The 16,601-nt window shown below is 35.0% G+C and overlaps 5 protein-coding genes across 5 annotated transcripts; all 5 read right to left on the bottom strand.

Moving 5' to 3' along the window:
• Nucleotides 1–300: 300 nt before the first annotated feature.
• Nucleotides 301–2,538, bottom strand: LOC110120253 (odorant receptor 4-like). The gene is made up of 5 exons (XM_020868279.2): nt 1,502–2,538; nt 1,267–1,366; nt 917–1,027; nt 692–847; nt 301–577 (listed from the first exon to the last, which is right to left on the bottom strand). Exons 1-5 carry the CDS (start codon nt 2,287–2,289, stop codon nt 527–529), a joined length of 1,206 nt encoding a protein of 401 aa, XP_020723938.2. The 5' UTR covers nt 2,290–2,538; the 3' UTR covers nt 301–526.
• Nucleotides 2,539–3,143: 605 nt separating this feature from the next.
• LOC100644433 (odorant receptor 4-like) lies at nt 3,144–5,185 on the bottom strand. Its single transcript, XM_020868333.2, has 5 exons — nt 4,380–5,185; nt 4,145–4,244; nt 3,723–3,833; nt 3,498–3,653; nt 3,144–3,374 (listed from the first exon to the last, which is right to left on the bottom strand). Exons 1-5 carry the CDS (start codon nt 5,183–5,185, stop codon nt 3,324–3,326), a joined length of 1,224 nt encoding a protein of 407 aa, XP_020723992.2. The 3' UTR covers nt 3,144–3,323.
• A 2,143-nt stretch (nt 5,186–7,328) lies between these two features.
• Nucleotides 7,329–8,924, bottom strand: LOC125386168 (odorant receptor 82a-like). Its single transcript, XM_048411234.1, has 4 exons — nt 8,129–8,924; nt 7,944–8,043; nt 7,744–7,854; nt 7,329–7,499 (listed from the first exon to the last, which is right to left on the bottom strand). Exons 1-4 carry the CDS (start codon nt 8,905–8,907, stop codon nt 7,329–7,331), a joined length of 1,161 nt encoding a protein of 386 aa, XP_048267191.1. The 5' UTR covers nt 8,908–8,924.
• Nucleotides 8,925–10,068: 1,144 nt separating this feature from the next.
• On the bottom strand, nt 10,069–11,930 carry LOC100644322 (odorant receptor 4-like). The gene is made up of 5 exons (XM_003393853.2): nt 11,152–11,930; nt 10,602–10,701; nt 10,417–10,527; nt 10,186–10,341; nt 10,069–10,119 (listed from the first exon to the last, which is right to left on the bottom strand). The coding sequence occupies exons 1-5, from the start codon at nt 11,928–11,930 to the stop codon at nt 10,069–10,071; spliced, it is 1,197 nt and encodes a 398-aa protein (XP_003393901.2).
• A 2,528-nt stretch (nt 11,931–14,458) lies between these two features.
• Nucleotides 14,459–16,235, bottom strand: LOC100645863. Its single transcript, XM_020866659.2, has 2 exons — nt 15,439–16,235; nt 14,459–14,528 (listed from the first exon to the last, which is right to left on the bottom strand). The coding sequence occupies exons 1-2, from the start codon at nt 16,233–16,235 to the stop codon at nt 14,459–14,461; spliced, it is 867 nt and encodes a 288-aa protein (XP_020722318.2).
• Between the last annotated feature and the right edge of the window lie 366 nt (nt 16,236–16,601).

The following is a 16,601-nucleotide window of genomic DNA, read 5'->3' as shown; positions in this document are numbered from 1 at the left end:
GACATCGGGGGCTGATGTGTTGAGTCCCATTGACAACTGGTCGAATCGAAAAGTTTTGCTTGGCCGCACGCTTTGCGCTGTTAGGCCAGGAATAAGCAACGGGAAGGGCTTTTTCTGTATTGCCCCCGATGTGTTTTAAGCTCCGCACTTGTCGCCAATGACAAGTTTCGAAATGGATATTTTTGCGAAAACGTTACAGAAAATCATACGACGAACTAAGCGTTGTTTCGATCTTCGAAACATAGTTCACGGATACGGTTAAAGAATATTTGTTCTTTTCATTGCCACGGTAAATGATTTTTTGGATGTCTATGAAATCTCGAGGGAAATTTCGATCGAATATGGCGTGGAAAAAATGTATCTATCGTGCGAGGATGAAGAGACAAGAATACGTGATTGAACCTCTGATTAATTTTTATTCCAAAACTAGAACAGTGTTACTGTCGAAGATACGTTCATTCGTAATTTTTAGGAATATATGTACAGTAGTTCTTGTGGATGTATCACGAGTATCATAATAGGATCTCTAGATGACGTTCCGTAGAATGTTTAAATATCCCATTGACATTTTCATGACCTAAAAAGCGATGAAAAATTTAATATGATGTAAATTAAATCAGAATATAATATATTTAATATGATGTGATAAACATCGTTTCTTAAAGAGACAGTTTCACTTCTCTGTACTTACGTCAGTAAAAGTAGCTAGAGACATTTCGATCATCTTACCAGCCATCAATTTCATCGGGTAATTAGACATAGCGATAATTAGTATTAAAGAACGCATATGCTTCCTCGAGAGGTAATACCAGTTGATCATGTATGATGCCTGTCCAACAATGCGGTTCTGTTAATAGGACAAATACGATAAGATTTAGAAAATCGAAGATGAGGCAAAGAAAGAATAATGTCGTACTTCGTCTACGAGAAGTTGGCCAATATAACAGAGAATAAAGACAGAGAAGGTACACGATATTTGTATCGTGCTATAAATCAAAACCGCCGTGGCATTATTATTCTCCCACTCCTAAAATATATTCATCCTTAAAAGAATAGATTTTTGATGCTATTATTAGACTATAAATGTTTGCGAATTTTTGAGAAATTAAGTTTAAATATAAAATAAATATACGTAATATACAAAAATGTCGGAAATATTCAAAACAATAACAAATCTCAAGAAATTGCTTAGATTCCATATTTTTACGTGCATTGAGGAATTTGCATAAATTTATATGGTCTGTATATTATTAGTCTAACTCCTACCATAACGATATAATATCCTACAAGACAAACCAGACTGGTGCCGCAAATCATTTCGGACAAACAAACGTACTGTGTAATCGTTTCAATGTTCTTTAAAAATCTGCAACCAAGTCACGAATAAAGGGCGTATAACGCATAAGTATTAATAAGTACATTTCTTGTTCAATTCATTTCCAAATCACGATAAATCACATTCCACTTGGATCATTTCTATTCGCACGAATATTCCACTTACCCTTTTATCTTCGTCTGATGTTCAACGATATCCATGATCCTCCGTTGGACCATCGTGTCAGACATGTCCCTCATATCCACCAGAGCCTTCATCTTGTCCACCAAGATACTCAGCATGCTGCACACATGCAGAACAAAAAGAGCAGAAAGACCGCAGGAACCACTAATAACCGCGTAAATAACAAATCCAGCCATAACTTGCAGTACAAACAATATTTCGTAATTTGGAGACTTTTGTTCGTCGAGAATTACGAAATAACTCGGGCAGGGCAATGGCCTTATAGTAATATTGCCAGGAGTGACGATAGTTCCTTTAAGAAGAGGAAGAACAGTCCTATAGCATAAACCACCTCCGTACATGGTAATCGCAACGGTTAACACCACTCTTCTCGCGATCTTCGCTTTCGAGCGGAAAATCAATCGGTTCTCTTCCGTGGCTGTTATCCAATCCTGCTTTATCACGTTCAAACCATTTTGGATCTCACTCGCTCGACACAAAAGGATCGTATATGCGCAAAATTGCATGCTGCAGTTGATAATCGGTCCCATGAGCTTCAGTCTAATTTTATTATTTGTCTCTTTCAGAAACACGTGCATGAGGGTCGGCACCATTAGTAAGAGGAACAAGAAATACGTCAGGATATGTTCTATTCTTGTTAAAATTTTCGAGAAGGAAGAGGCGGAAGATGAAACAGGCCACGCACCAACTATGCCCAAAATTGGTTTCACGAATCTCGTTGCGTATTTCATATCCTCTTCCGCCTTCGCTAGAGCAGATATATTTTCCATGGTTGGACGCTTCGACGAGACTGACTACGCAAGTGTAGTCAAGCAGATTCCGTATATTGCGCTTGCGTATAGCCATATACGTGAATTGATACCTACTCGCGAATTCAACTTCGAATCGCAGTTTTTGAAACGATTACAGAGAGGAGAAATATGCGAAGGGCAGGTTGAAATTGTCCGACAGAACTTTCCAGGAACCGCCTGGATTGAAATGCAGCGATGGAAGAACATTGATTCGAGAGGAAAAGCTACTTGAAGACAAGTATGTATTATATACATATATGTGACTGGTGAGAGGTCCACGTTTGTTAATTTGGTGTTACCATTCACAGCTCAATGGTTGAAGAAACGATCTTTATTTTTAAATAACGTTATGAATTTCGTATTGAAGTGTTCCTGTAAAATTGTTTGCGTTTGTGGAAAATGAAAGTAGTTTCAAACAAACGTGTGTATAAAGTTTATACGGATCGTAAACGGTTATTACTGTGATCGTAGATAAAGGGGAACAAGTTTTACCCGGAGTTGCGTTTCAATTATTAAAATTCTCCGCGGAACGGCGACAGAAAACTTGATAACGATTTTAAAATCGCCCACTACGAAGCAAGCCAAACAATGTTACGGAAAAATGAAAATATGCTGGTATAGAAGAAAGATATTTATACCATTTTTTATGAATTAACACACATTGCATACGGTATTTAACAAGTTCCATGGTAAACTTGAAGTATTAAAGTGTACTTCGTAAGGCGTTTAAATATCTTATCGACACCTGCATGGTCCGAAAGAAATATTTTACAAAATGTTCACGTTAAAATCTTTTTCGAATGTTTATGAAGCCTCGAGGAAGCTTGGATCGAACGTAGCGTGAGAAATGTGTCGTCGAAGATAAAGAGGAAAGAATACACAACTGAGAACTGACACGATGAATTTTTATTTTTATACTGAATGAGTGCTATAATCTGAGACACGTTCCTTTGGAGACTTTATGGATTTACATAAGTTCATATGGATATATCGTAAGTATCGTAAAAAGGTTTTTAGATGACTTCGCGTAGAATGTTTAAATATCCCATTGACAATTTCATGACCTAAGAAAAATTGTTTATGGAAAATATAACAAGATATAACTTGTGCTCAAATATATGTTAAATAAGATATAGATTTATTAAATTTAATTTCTGGTAACGAGAATTTGATTTCCTTATACTTACGCCGGTAAAAGTAGCTAGAGACATTTCGATCATCTTACCAGCCATCAATTTCATCGGATAATTAGACATAGCGATAATTAGTATTAAAGAACGCATATGTTTGGTCGAGAGATGATACCAATTGATCATGCATGATGCCTGTCCTACAATCTGGTTCTGTTAACAGAGCAAATACGATAAGATTTAGAACGTCGAAGAGGTTACAAAAAAAGAATGATGTCATACTTCATCAATAAGAAGTTGACCAATGTAACAGAGTATAAAGACACAGAAGGTACAGGATATTTGTAACGTGACATAAATCAGTACAGCCGCGATGTTATTATTCTCCCATTCCTAAAATATGTATATCCTGTATTGATGAAAGAACAAAATATTTTTAATGTTATTATCAGACTGTGAATGTTCATACGATTATAAAAAATTGGAGCGTGCGAATAAAAAATGCGGAATGAAGTACACCAATTGCAAATACATGTAAATACACGGAAAAACTGAAAATAATACTGAAAATAAAAATCTTAACAAACCTCATTCTGATCTCACAAAACGTTACTCTATTTAGATTCCATTGCTTTGTTTGCATTCATAAAAATACCATTTCGCATGAACATCCGCAGTCTAAGTATTATTCGCCTAACTCCTACCATGAGAATATAATATCCCACGAGACAAACCAAACACGTACCACCCATCATTTCCGTTAGACAAATGTACTCTGTAATTGTTTCAATGTTCTTTAAAAATCTGCAATCAAGTCACGAATACAGGGCATGCAACGCATAAATTACAATAAACTCATTGCTTGTCCAATTCGTTTCCCAGTTAGAATAAATTATATTCCAATCCAACCGTTTCTATTCACAAGAATATTCCACTAACCTCTTTATTTTCGTCTGATATTCAACGATATCCATGATCCTCCGTTGGACCATAGTGTCAGACATGTCCCTCATATCCACCAGAGCCTTCATCTTGTCCACCAAGATCCTCAGCATGCTACACGCATGCAGAACAAAAAGAGCAGAAAGACCGCAGGAACCACTAATAACCGCGTAAATAACAAATCCAGCCAAAATTTGCACTAGAAACAATATTTCGTAATTTGGAGACTTCTGTTCGTCGAGAATTACGAAATAACTCGGACAGGGCAATGGTCTTATAGTAATATTGTCAGGAGTGATGATAGGTCCTTTGAGAAGAGGGAGGATCGTCCTGTAGCATAAACCACCTCCGTACATAGTAATTGCAGCGGTTAGCACCACTCTTCTCGCGATCTTCGCTTTCGAGCGAAAAATCAATCGATTCTCGTCCGTGGCTGTTATCCAGTCCTGCTTCATCACATCCAAACCTTTTTGAACTTCGTTTGTCCGCCACAGAAGGATCGTATATTTGCAGAACTGCATAGTGCAGTTAATAATCGGTCCCATAAGTTTCAGTCTAATCTTGTTGTTTTTCTCTTTGAAAAACACGTACATGATGGTTGGTACGATTATTAAGAAAAATAGGAAGTATGTCAGAATGTGTTCTGTTCTTAATAAAATTTTCGACATGAAGGAAGAGGAAAATGAAACGGGCCACGCACCAATTGCTCCTAAGATTGGTTTCACGTATCTCGTGGCGTATTTCATATCCTCTTCCCTCTTTGTTAGTTGAGATGTATTTTTCATGGCTGAACTCTTCGACATGACTGACCAGATAAGCGTAGAGTCAAATAAGAATTGGGCTTGATTCGATACGTTGCGCTTGCGTATGTGTGTAATCTGTTTGCGTATTCAGCATTAAATTGCAGTTATTGAACGATTGTATTGCACGGGGTAAAGTGGTTGAAATTACTCGGTTCAACTTTCCAGCAACTGCCTGGGTTGCGTTGAAGCGATGGAGGAGTTTTGTTTTAAGATTTGAGGAGAATTTTGAGAAAGGGAACTATATGTCTAGTGTATATGTATGTCGAGTATATTTCCTAGCGAAGCAGTTGAATTATCGTGAAACTTTAATTCATACATTGCAAATATAACAAGCATTTCTTTGAATATATTATAATTATTGTAGATTTTTATGTACACCTATATTTTTACGAATACAAGTAAAGAAATAGAATCTAAATAGAGATTCGTTTCACTTACTGGAAGTGAGACACGCTCACGTGTGTTCTACTTGAAATATTTGATATATTTTTTCACGTTGTATGCATTCTAATTGCAGTCTATGCAATCTAATTGTCAATTCAAACGTAGCTAATATTAAGAAACTGATAATTTAGAAACAATTTAAGCAATTGGTCATTTTCTTGTACGGGCTCGTCTTTTTAGGAAGCTCTCCATTTGTTAATTTGGTATATCATTTACAATTAAATCCTTTAAAAGGCGATCTTTATCATCGCTAAAAGATTTATCTATCTCTAAAAAGATTTTAGCGTTACGAATTACGTATGAAAATGATTCTACAAAATTACACGTGCTTGCGGGAAATTAAAAGTTTTTTACTGTCTGCAGAGTTTGTATGGGTTGCGAACGATTACTACCGTGACCGTAGATAAAGGGAAACGAGTTTTACCTAGAGCTGCGTCTCAATTATTAAAATTCCCCGCCGAACAGAGAGAATAAACGCGGTAACGATTTGAAAATCGTCTATTGCAGAATAAATTGAACAATGTTACAGAAAAATAAAAATGTGCTAATATCGGAAACAGACGTTTGTACCATTTTTTGTGAACTAACGTATATTTCATATTGTATTTAACAAGTTCCATGACAAACTTGAGGTTTAAAGAATACTTCCAAAGGTGTTTAAATATCCCTTAGACACCTGCATGACCTGGAAAAAATTTTTACAGCATGTTGCAAGATTCGAAGATACAAAATTCGAATTTCTGTGTACTTACATCCGTGAAAATGGCTAAATCGAAGATTTGCACAGTGAAGCCTATCGCGTAATTTGGTGTAAGTTGTTCGTTAAAGAAGATAAAATAATATGGACTATATATCGGTCATACGGTAGTCTTTTATTTGGCAGAACGATTCTTTCTTTCAAAACTGTAATGATCGTCCGATTACATAGACCGTCACTATACATGATAATTTTTTATTCCTATTATCACCGAATATCCAAAAAAATATAGCCAAAAGAATTGGCGTTCGTACGGAAAATGTGTTTATTCTCTTCAGTTGCATTTAACCAACTGTCCTTTATTTTCACCATTGCCTATTTAAAGTCATTTACTTTTCAATTTTTCGATCACTTTTTCAATTGTTGAAGCGCAGACCTTGGCAGCGATAATTTAAAGAAATTCAATCGAACGTTATAAGATATATTTGGGAATTAAAACAGGAAATTATCATTTGTCACATATAATGCTTGTGACGAAATATTTAAATACTTTGAAAATGTATGATAGTGCAAATATGATATCGTGCAACATTCTACAGAACTTTGAACTATAAAAATTTAATGTACAAAATGATGAAAAGGTTTCAATTTCGTACAATTTCGAACAATTCGTACTCACAGTTTCTATTATTAGAATTCTGAGAAAAATAGAGGAAGTATCATGACGACATTAAAGTTGATCATTTCGAAATACATTGAACAACTTCAAAAATAATTTTTAATTTCAATGACAAATTTTTACTACCAATAATTGACTATCGTGCGCTATATATTACATTTAACAAGTTCTATAGCAAACGTAAAACTACATACTTCGTAAATTCAACTATGTTGTTCAACTTTCTATTTAACAGAATTTCGCAACACATTGAGATATCCTATCGACGCTTTCATAATCTGAAAAATATATTTTGCAGAACGCTCGAAGATATGGAATTCTAATTATTTTATACTTACGTCGGTGAAGGTAGCCAATGATATCTCTATAATGTTGGCGGCGGTGATCTTTATTCGATAATTCGATATAATCATCACCGGTATTAGGCAGCGCACTTCTTTCGACGAAAATCGATGCCAGTTCAGCGTAACGGATATCTGTCTGACATTTTCACTCTGTCAAAGGTAAAGTTTATTATAAATATCATAAATGTCATACTAAATATGCAGAAACTGATCTGATCAACTCCAGCGATCACTTAGTCTCCGAGAAATTACACGCTTGATCATATATTAACAAAATGAAGAATCATTAAGAAAGCGGAAGTGATCAGTTTGAGAAAATATACAAATATAAAACTGCGAGAAAGATTATTGCCAAAGAGTATAAAAAACTATTAACAAATAATTGATAACGTACTTCGTTGATAAGAAGTTGTCCAATATAACACATTGTGAAAACAATAAACATGCAAATCGTTTGGAACATGATGTAGATTATTACAGCAACGGTATCGCTGTTTTCCCATTCCTAAATATATAACGACACGTTATGCAAATAATTATATTATTTAGCTTTTCGACAGAGCTTCATAGAATTAATCTATTTGAATCATTTACCATGATAATACAGTATCCTACCAGACAGGCAATGCACGTACCATTGAAAATCTCCAAACAACTTATATACGACATAATATGTTCGACCTTGTCAGAAAATCTAAAATTAATTTGCACACACCATGCACTCTGATATCTTACATATCTGTTTTGTATATCGGCGAACATAAATTATTTCGACTCACTTTTTGACCTTCGTTCGATATTCAACAATATCTTTGATCATTTTGTACACAGCATTCTCGCTCGTGTCAGGCTGATCCGATAGCTCGATCATCATATTCGCTAAGATCCTCAATAAACTGGACATATGTACACAAAGTAACGAAATAAGCCCCAGGGAACCACATAAAATCGTGTAGATGACAAATGCGCCGAGAATTTGCAGAGTAAATATTATCTCGTGGTTCGGTGTACGATGTACATCAAAGAATGTAAAATGGCTTTGATAGGATAGCAGCCTTATAGTAGTATTATCCGGCAGGATGATTCTTCCTTTCCAAAGTGGGACGATTATCCGATTACAGAAACTGGTACTGTACATGAGAATTGCCAGTCCCAATAACATTTTGTATCCAATTTCCGTATTCTCCCGAAAAATTTTTCGATTCTCTTCCGTAGCGTTTAACCAGTCGTTCTTCATCGTCTCCATTAATTCCTTGAAATCGTGCATTCGATACAACAGGAACGTGTATTTGGTTAGTTGCACCAAACCATTAATATGAGGTACAAGCAGTTTCAATCGTTTTCTACTATTCGTTTCTTTTCCAAATATATATATGAGGCTTGGAATTAGCAACAGTAATTGTAAGAAATAACAGATGGATATTAGACACCATTTCGAGATTGTTGAGAAGACAGAAGTTGAGACAAAGTGCGGCCAGGCACCGACTATTCTTAAAAGCGTATATAATAACCTCTGGGAATGCTTCAGTTCTTCCTCAGCGTTTCTTATTCGAGACATTTTTTAGAGAGAGTAAATTTCAGCGAATGACTGCTGGCCACGTTGCGAACGAAAGTGACATTCGTCTCAAGAACTTCATCGCGCTTGCGTATGTAAAATTTCTCGTATCGGCAAGGGATTGTAAGATACATTGTAATTTCTATTCAGTATTTATAAAAGGGTAGGGAGAGCGGTTGAAAGCTTTACTTATGTCGAATGGTTTGCCTCCATAGAAAAGTTTCATCGTAATAACAACTCCAATATATACTCGTACGATTCATCCTTTCAATTTCAGAGGAAACAATTTTTATAGCGATGATTTGAAAAAAAAAAAAAATGTTATTGTATCTCGTGAACGATTACATTATTTTTACAAACGTTTGATATATTATACACGATGTGTGTAATGAAATTACATATTTCGAGATATTACGACTCAGTTACAATATCCTACAACTCCTACCGAAGTTTTTTGCAAAATTAGTAGCGAAGGGGAATAGCGATTATTGTCGATAGATACTACTATTAGGTAAATGTGAAGAGATTCAGTGCAGAATGAGAACAAGTTGTACACATATCCACAGTTCAGTTCACTGCTTCTAAGGAGGAAAACACCGTGGTAATAATATCAAAATTGTCTACCGGACCTAGTTTTCAAGGGTCTAAGGTAACCATTTCTAAAATTCACTTATCATACATTATACTTAACCACGGCCTTGAAAACATAAGATATTGCTCGGGATTATTAGTTATGAGTTTTGCTTGCATTGCATAGATTTCCCCAGTGGGCAAGAAGCTTTATTGTTACAGCTTCGGTTGCAGGAGAGGAAATCTTCGTCTACAACGACTTTCGAAAATTCTAATTAAATGTTGCGAATAATATGCCAAGATATTAAAAGAAAAATATTTATAGACAAATGAAATACTACGAAATTTCATGTCAACATAGTTACGATATTTTATAATTGTCTATAGATCCTTTTTACTGATTGGGAAATCTACAGTGGATGGAATGATTATCGTAGTAGCTGAGGAAATGTAATACAAAAGTGTCCAGCACGTGAGAGGTACGACTAGCACATATAACTGCGAGAAAGTATCTAAGATTGTAAATAACTTCAAAAGTAAGTAGTAATTTTAAAATTGTCTATTTTAATTGTAGTTTCCAAAAAATATCAGAATTTATGTGACTTTCCGTAACACGTTCAAGTATCCCACCGACGCCTTTATGATCTGAAAAATATTATTGCCACCGTATATAACGAATGTAATGCAGAAATCTAAATTCTTGATACGTACATCAGTGAAAGTGGCTAATGATATGTCTACGATTTTTCCCGCCGTGAGTTTTATTGGATAATTCGACATAATAATGATTAATATCAAACTGCGTGCTTTCTTCATAGGAAATCGATACCAGTTCAACGTAATAGACATCCGCCTGACATTTTCGCTCTATCAAAAATCAAATTTTCGATAAACACCACGGGGATTGTTGTATTTGTTTCAAAAACATAATCGATTACATACTTCGTTGATAAGAAGTTGACCAATGTAGCACATCGCGTAGTTACAAAATATGCAAATTCCTTGAAACATAAGGTACACGATTATAGACGCAGCATTGCTTTCTTCCCATTCCTGACATACGACAATAAAGATTTATAGAAATAATCGTTGTTCTCAACGAGGATTTTAGGATCATTCATTCATACCACGATAATACAGTATCCCACTATGCACGCTTCTATAGCGTAATTAAATATCTCGAAAAAGTAAAGGTACGGTGTGATCTCTTCCACGCTATTCGCAAATCTGAAATCAAATTTCGATCGATTAATGTTCGTTATTTTCTACAGTGGAACTCCATTTATTCGAACTCGTACCTGCAATTTATATAATAGCAATGCATACACATTGGAAACGGTGTACTCTTCATAAGAGTTGGCCACCGCTCTTTTCTACCTATTATATTTCATTTACATTGTAGTATTTCTTTTCAGATAAGAGGATTTGATCCGAGGGATTCCAAGTGATCGGACATTAATTAAAATTTCCTTTTAATGAATAGAGTTCAGATATATGGAGTTCTATCGAATATCATTAAATATAATTTTAAACTATACCAAGGTTGTACTAATTCTTACATCGAACATTATTTAATTAGAGTTAAGGTGTAACCGTACAATTGAACACGTATATGTAACACTGTTTTTATCTCGATAAAACTCAATATTAACACTACCTAAAGCACGTATTACTCACTCCTTGACTTTCGTTTGATAGGCAACAATATCCGATATCTTCTTCTGCACAGCTGTCTCGCTTGTATCTAACTGACTCGTAAGCTCGACCATTTTGTTCATCAGAATCCTCAACAAGCTGCTTAAGTGCAAGCAGAGCATCAAGCACACGCCCATGGTACTACACAGAATCGTATAGTTGAGAAATCCACCCATAATTTGCAGAACAAAAATTATCTCGTAATAAGGAGTAGATTGTTCATTGAAGAAGACGAAGTAAACTGGACACGGTAGCATCCTCATAGTCGTGTTATTCGGTAAGACGATTCTACCCGTCGAGAGTGGTATAATTATACGATAAAAGAGACCTGTAGTGTACATGGTGATTGCCACTGTCAACACCATCCTATGTCCAATATTCGCTCTCATACGGAATATATGACGACTGTCTTCTGTGGCGTCTACCCAATCGTCGCTCAATTGATCCAATATTTTGCTAAACTCGCTTGTTCGTCGCAATAGGATGGTATATTTGCACAGTTGGCTAAAGCCATTTATGTGTGGTATCATAATATGAATCCGCTTTTTGCCATTCTTCTCTTTCAGAAATAGATACAGTACACCTGGTACAAAGACCAACAGTTGTAGGAAGTAAGCTGAGACAATTAAACCCCATTTTATAGCCTTTGAAAACGTAGAAGTGGCGGTGGGTTTTGGCCAGGCGCCGATCAACTTCATCGGTGGGTAAATAAACTTTACAAAGTGCTTGAGGTTTTCCTCCTTGTTTCCTAACCGTGACATTTTTTAATCCGATGAATGTCCCGTACATGACTAGGCATGACGCAAGGGTAAGCGGTGTTCGTTCCAAAGCCTTCCGCGCGCTTGCGTGCATAAAATAATAAATCTAGGCGAACTTAGAAATAAATTGCTGTTATTGAGACGATCACTGTACACGAAGGGATTGCGATATCCCGTCTGAAATTGTTATAACCCAATGGAAAATTGATTGAAATTACACGTATGGACTTCGTCTGTACGGAGTGGCTGCTCCTCGCCAGTAAAAAGTTATAGTTTAATATGTATCGATGTCGTATTTTCTTATACGAATCACTTTTTCAATCGTTGAGGGGATAACCTTTGCTCTGATAGTTGAAAAGAACTCAATGAAATGTTATGACAGGATCAGATACAATAAAAGAAATTGTAATGTGTTATATATAATATTTGTGAGGAAATTACGCATATTGAAATTTGATGATAGTGTAATTAAAATATTGTGCTATTTTCTACATAAGTTTTGTATGCAAATGAGATGACTGCAGTGGAAAGAGAATATAAAAGGTTTGCGTGAAGAGGGCACGCTGTATCAACTATTAGAATTCTCAGACTAATCCTCAGATCGTTTGTTAAGCTATTAACAATATGGAAATTAATCATTTCAAAATACATTGAACAGCTATATAGAAGAATAAAGAAATACCAGTTTCAACGACAAATTTTTACACACTTAATAACAGAATATCGTACATCATATATTTTATATAATTTAACTAGTTCTATAGCAAACGTAATAGTACATACTTGGTAAATTTAAATGTACTTTTTAACTTTTTATCAAAGAGTACTTCGTAACACATTGGAGTACCCCATCGACGATTTCATGATCCGGAAAATATATTTTACAGCACGCTCGAAAATATCAAAATATGCAATTCTAATGATTTCATATTTACATCGTGAAGATGAAAGCAGCTAAAGATACAACTCTGGCGCCGGTGACTTTTATTTGATAAATCGACATAATAATCATTGGTATATCAAGCAGCGCATTTTTTTCGACTAAAATCATCATTAATCAAAATTAAAGTAATAGACATCAGCTTGATATTTCCGCTCTATCAAAAATCAAATTCTGCTTTACAAACATAATCGATTGAATACGTGATCGATAAGAAATTGATCAATGTAGCACATTGTGAATACAGTTTTATTGATTATTTATATCAGTTATTTATTTTCCCAAAAGATTTTATTCAATTCTGTAACATCTAATGTTACGCTAATTCACACATTTGACTCTGAAATATCCAAGTTACCTAATTTTATCTTTCTCGCCGAGACATTAATCGTGTAAGAAATGAATAACTAAAGAAGAGTGTAAATACTTCAACCACAGTAGAACAAGTTATAACGTACACGATAAGATATAACACGAAAAAGCCAGAATTAATAAAATCATAGAAAACAGTGGCTCTCACTGGAAAATTACTCGTACTGATTACATAAGAAATCGCATTAATCATATATCTAAAAGCCAAACTATATACCAATTGTCTTTGTGAAAAATAGTACACTATCTTATACGCTATTCAGAAAAAGCTCACTCTCTAATTTTCGTTTGATGTTCAACGATATCCACGATCTTCTTCTGTACGACGTCTTCATTTGTATCTGACTGATTCGAAAGTTCGTTCATTTTGTTGCTCAATAAATCCTTAATAAATATGACCACGATATTTTCTAATTCTCGACAGAAGGTTTTTCACCGGCTGCGTAGTTTGCAGCGGATGTGAATGAAGATTACCATAGACATAGGCGTAAAAGGATAAGTACCATGCACAAGAGGAACGAATAATTATTATTTTAAAATTATACGTTATTTTAGAATAACGCGAATTATTTCATACTAAATTATTATTTCATTTTCTGTGACAACTATGCCCCAACTGATATTCTATTACAATGGTTCAAGAAAGAATTTATACACATGTATAAAGCTTTCAAAAATATATTATATGCAGATGCTATACAAAAGTTTACAAATTTCAGTAGGCACATACTTAAGCGTCAAGAAATATGTAACTGTAAAAACTAGTAAAGTAAGGTATAGAATATATTTCGATTCGATTCATTGCTATAATACCTTCAAGTGACAGTATACCTTGTAAGTTTCATGCAAGATCAGCAGGATATTAATTAACTTTTCTTAGCATATTTAAATATCCCATCGCTCCTTTCATGATCTAGAAAATACATTTTGCAGAGCGTACAGAAATTTTGCGGCACTGATGTTTAATATGTACTTACATCGCTAAACGTCAACAAAGATACGTCCATCATTTTGGCCGCCGTCAATTTTATCGGATCACTCGACATAATGATTATCATTATCATATACCGAGTCTTTCTCACCGGGAGACGGTACCATTCTAATGTGACGCACGTTCGTGCAAAATTATTGCTCTGGTAAAAAAGTTGACAACAAAATTCATGATATTAATTATATTAAAAGTAGTGTATAATAATGAAGTGCAGATGTTTGTGCAAATTTAGATTTTCATGAACACAATAAACACATTAGCTATTGCCGACAAACTGTTGTGTTCTTTTATAACTAATCTGCAATTAAATAAATAAATTATCAGTTATGCTAAGAAAAAGAGGATTTCTTTTATTTATTTGAATTAACAATGATAGCACAGTTTCCAAAATTCTGGTGTCCATTATAACGTATCTATTATAATGTATAAAATATCGAGAATATAATACTCCTTATATTTAGAAGCTGAAAAGACCTGTGCTTAGACTGTATTTCTTCGGTTGTATCTACAAGTATTATGAATTTAAAGAAATACCCGTAGTTTACCTACTTCATCAAGAAGAAGTTGGCCAATAGAACAAATCGTGTAGGAGGTGAACGTGAAAGTTGTTAGCAATGTAATGTATACCATTAAACCGATGGTATTATGACTTTCCCATTCCTGAAATATAGTCTATGATTTATTTAAAAAAAAACTGATCGATTCGACTTTATATTACCCGTACCAGTATAACACAATATCCTAACAAACCGATAATAATCGTTCCATTAAAGAGCTCAAGAAAAGAAATGTACTCGGAGAGCTGTTGTCCGTTACTTAAGAATCTGAAAGGACGATGATGGACGCTATGAATATGATATTTGACACTTTCATTAAACAAATCCTCGGATTCGATTAAAGAACTCATTGCAAGAACGATTTTTGTTCACGTTGCCTATTCTATTCTAATAAAGAAAATAAGGAGTATAAGATTATTCTAGTATCTTCAACGTGACCAATAATATCGAGAAAGTGTGGTCCTAACTACAAAGATTTATATGGAGGGGTTTAAAATTTATTCGACTTTAGGTTAAGACACAGATGTTCTTGTATAATAACGATTCCATTACGAGCTTTGCATTCTCACTACTGAAATGCGTAATTATCAAGGAAATGGAAAAATTTGACACGAATTGTTTTTGTTATGAGTTCTCCAATCTTCCACTTACTTTTTGATTTTCCTGTGATACTCGACGATATTTACGATCTTCTCTTGAATAATTTCCTCGCTGGTATTCGACTTGTCGATGAGATCCATCAATTTGTCCGTTAAAATCCTTATCAAGCCGCATGTATGCAAGCATATCATCATCATAATCCCAATGGCACCACTGAATACTGTGTAGATGAATAAACCACTCAAAACTTGCAATACGAAAATTATCTCATAATATGGAGTGATCTGTTCGTTGATAAATGGGAGGTATGTTGAACTGGGCAATAGTCTTATAGTAGTATTATTCGGTAAAGTAATTCTGCCCCTCGAAAGAGGAAGAATCGTACGGTAGCATAAACCTCCACAATACATGGTAATGGCCACTATGGACACCACTCTATCACCAATTTTCGCGTTCTCACGAAAGAGTCGTCGATTTTCTTCTGTGCCGTATAACCAATCGTTTCTTATCTCCCTCAACAGCGTTCTTATATCGTTCATGCTGTTCAATATGATAATATACTTGATCAACTGGATCAGACTGTTGATGAACGCCGACAACAGTTCCATTTTCCTTCTGGTGCCTCCTGCCTTGAAGAATATGTAAAAAAACCCCGGACAAATGACAAATAACGCCAAGAAAATACTAATGACAGGAATAACACGTTGAAATATCTTCATGCACAACGATGATTCTGGAGGAAGTGGCCAGGCACCAAGTACCATTAGGAGGGGCTCCACGTATCTTAAACTTTGTTTCAAGTCCTTCTCCCTTTCTTCTTTGTTCGATTCTTCTTTCGTTTTAATCATATTCTTTTCCAATGGCTGATAGCTCGAGCTTGATTAGTCACGTGCGCGTGATGAAATTCCTTTCGAAGAACAAGACCACTACCTCTTTCGGAGGGTAAAACCCTTACTCCTTTCAAGCGGCATAGGTACGTTCACGTTCATAAATTTTTAAGAATCGCGAAGTGAGTATCGAATGGCGTCTACTATCACATTTAGTAATCGCAGTAATCATTTTGCGAAATTGTACGTATCTTGAGAGTAATTTGGAGTTCGATTTCCGGCAGATATGGTGAAAACTTTTCAAATTATTGAATTGAACCAATGCATTGGCAGTAGCCCTTTCCACTGTATCCCTATAATCTAGTAGCTTTCTGGAACATCTACCAT

Source organism: Bombus terrestris, chromosome 2 (assembly GCF_910591885.1).
Source record: "Bombus terrestris chromosome 2, iyBomTerr1.2, whole genome shotgun sequence".
NCBI classification, from domain to species: domain Eukaryota; kingdom Metazoa; phylum Arthropoda; class Insecta; order Hymenoptera; family Apidae; genus Bombus; species Bombus terrestris.
The sequence above is the reverse complement of the archived record's forward strand: the minus strand, read 5'-3'. Positions and strand labels throughout refer to the sequence as shown.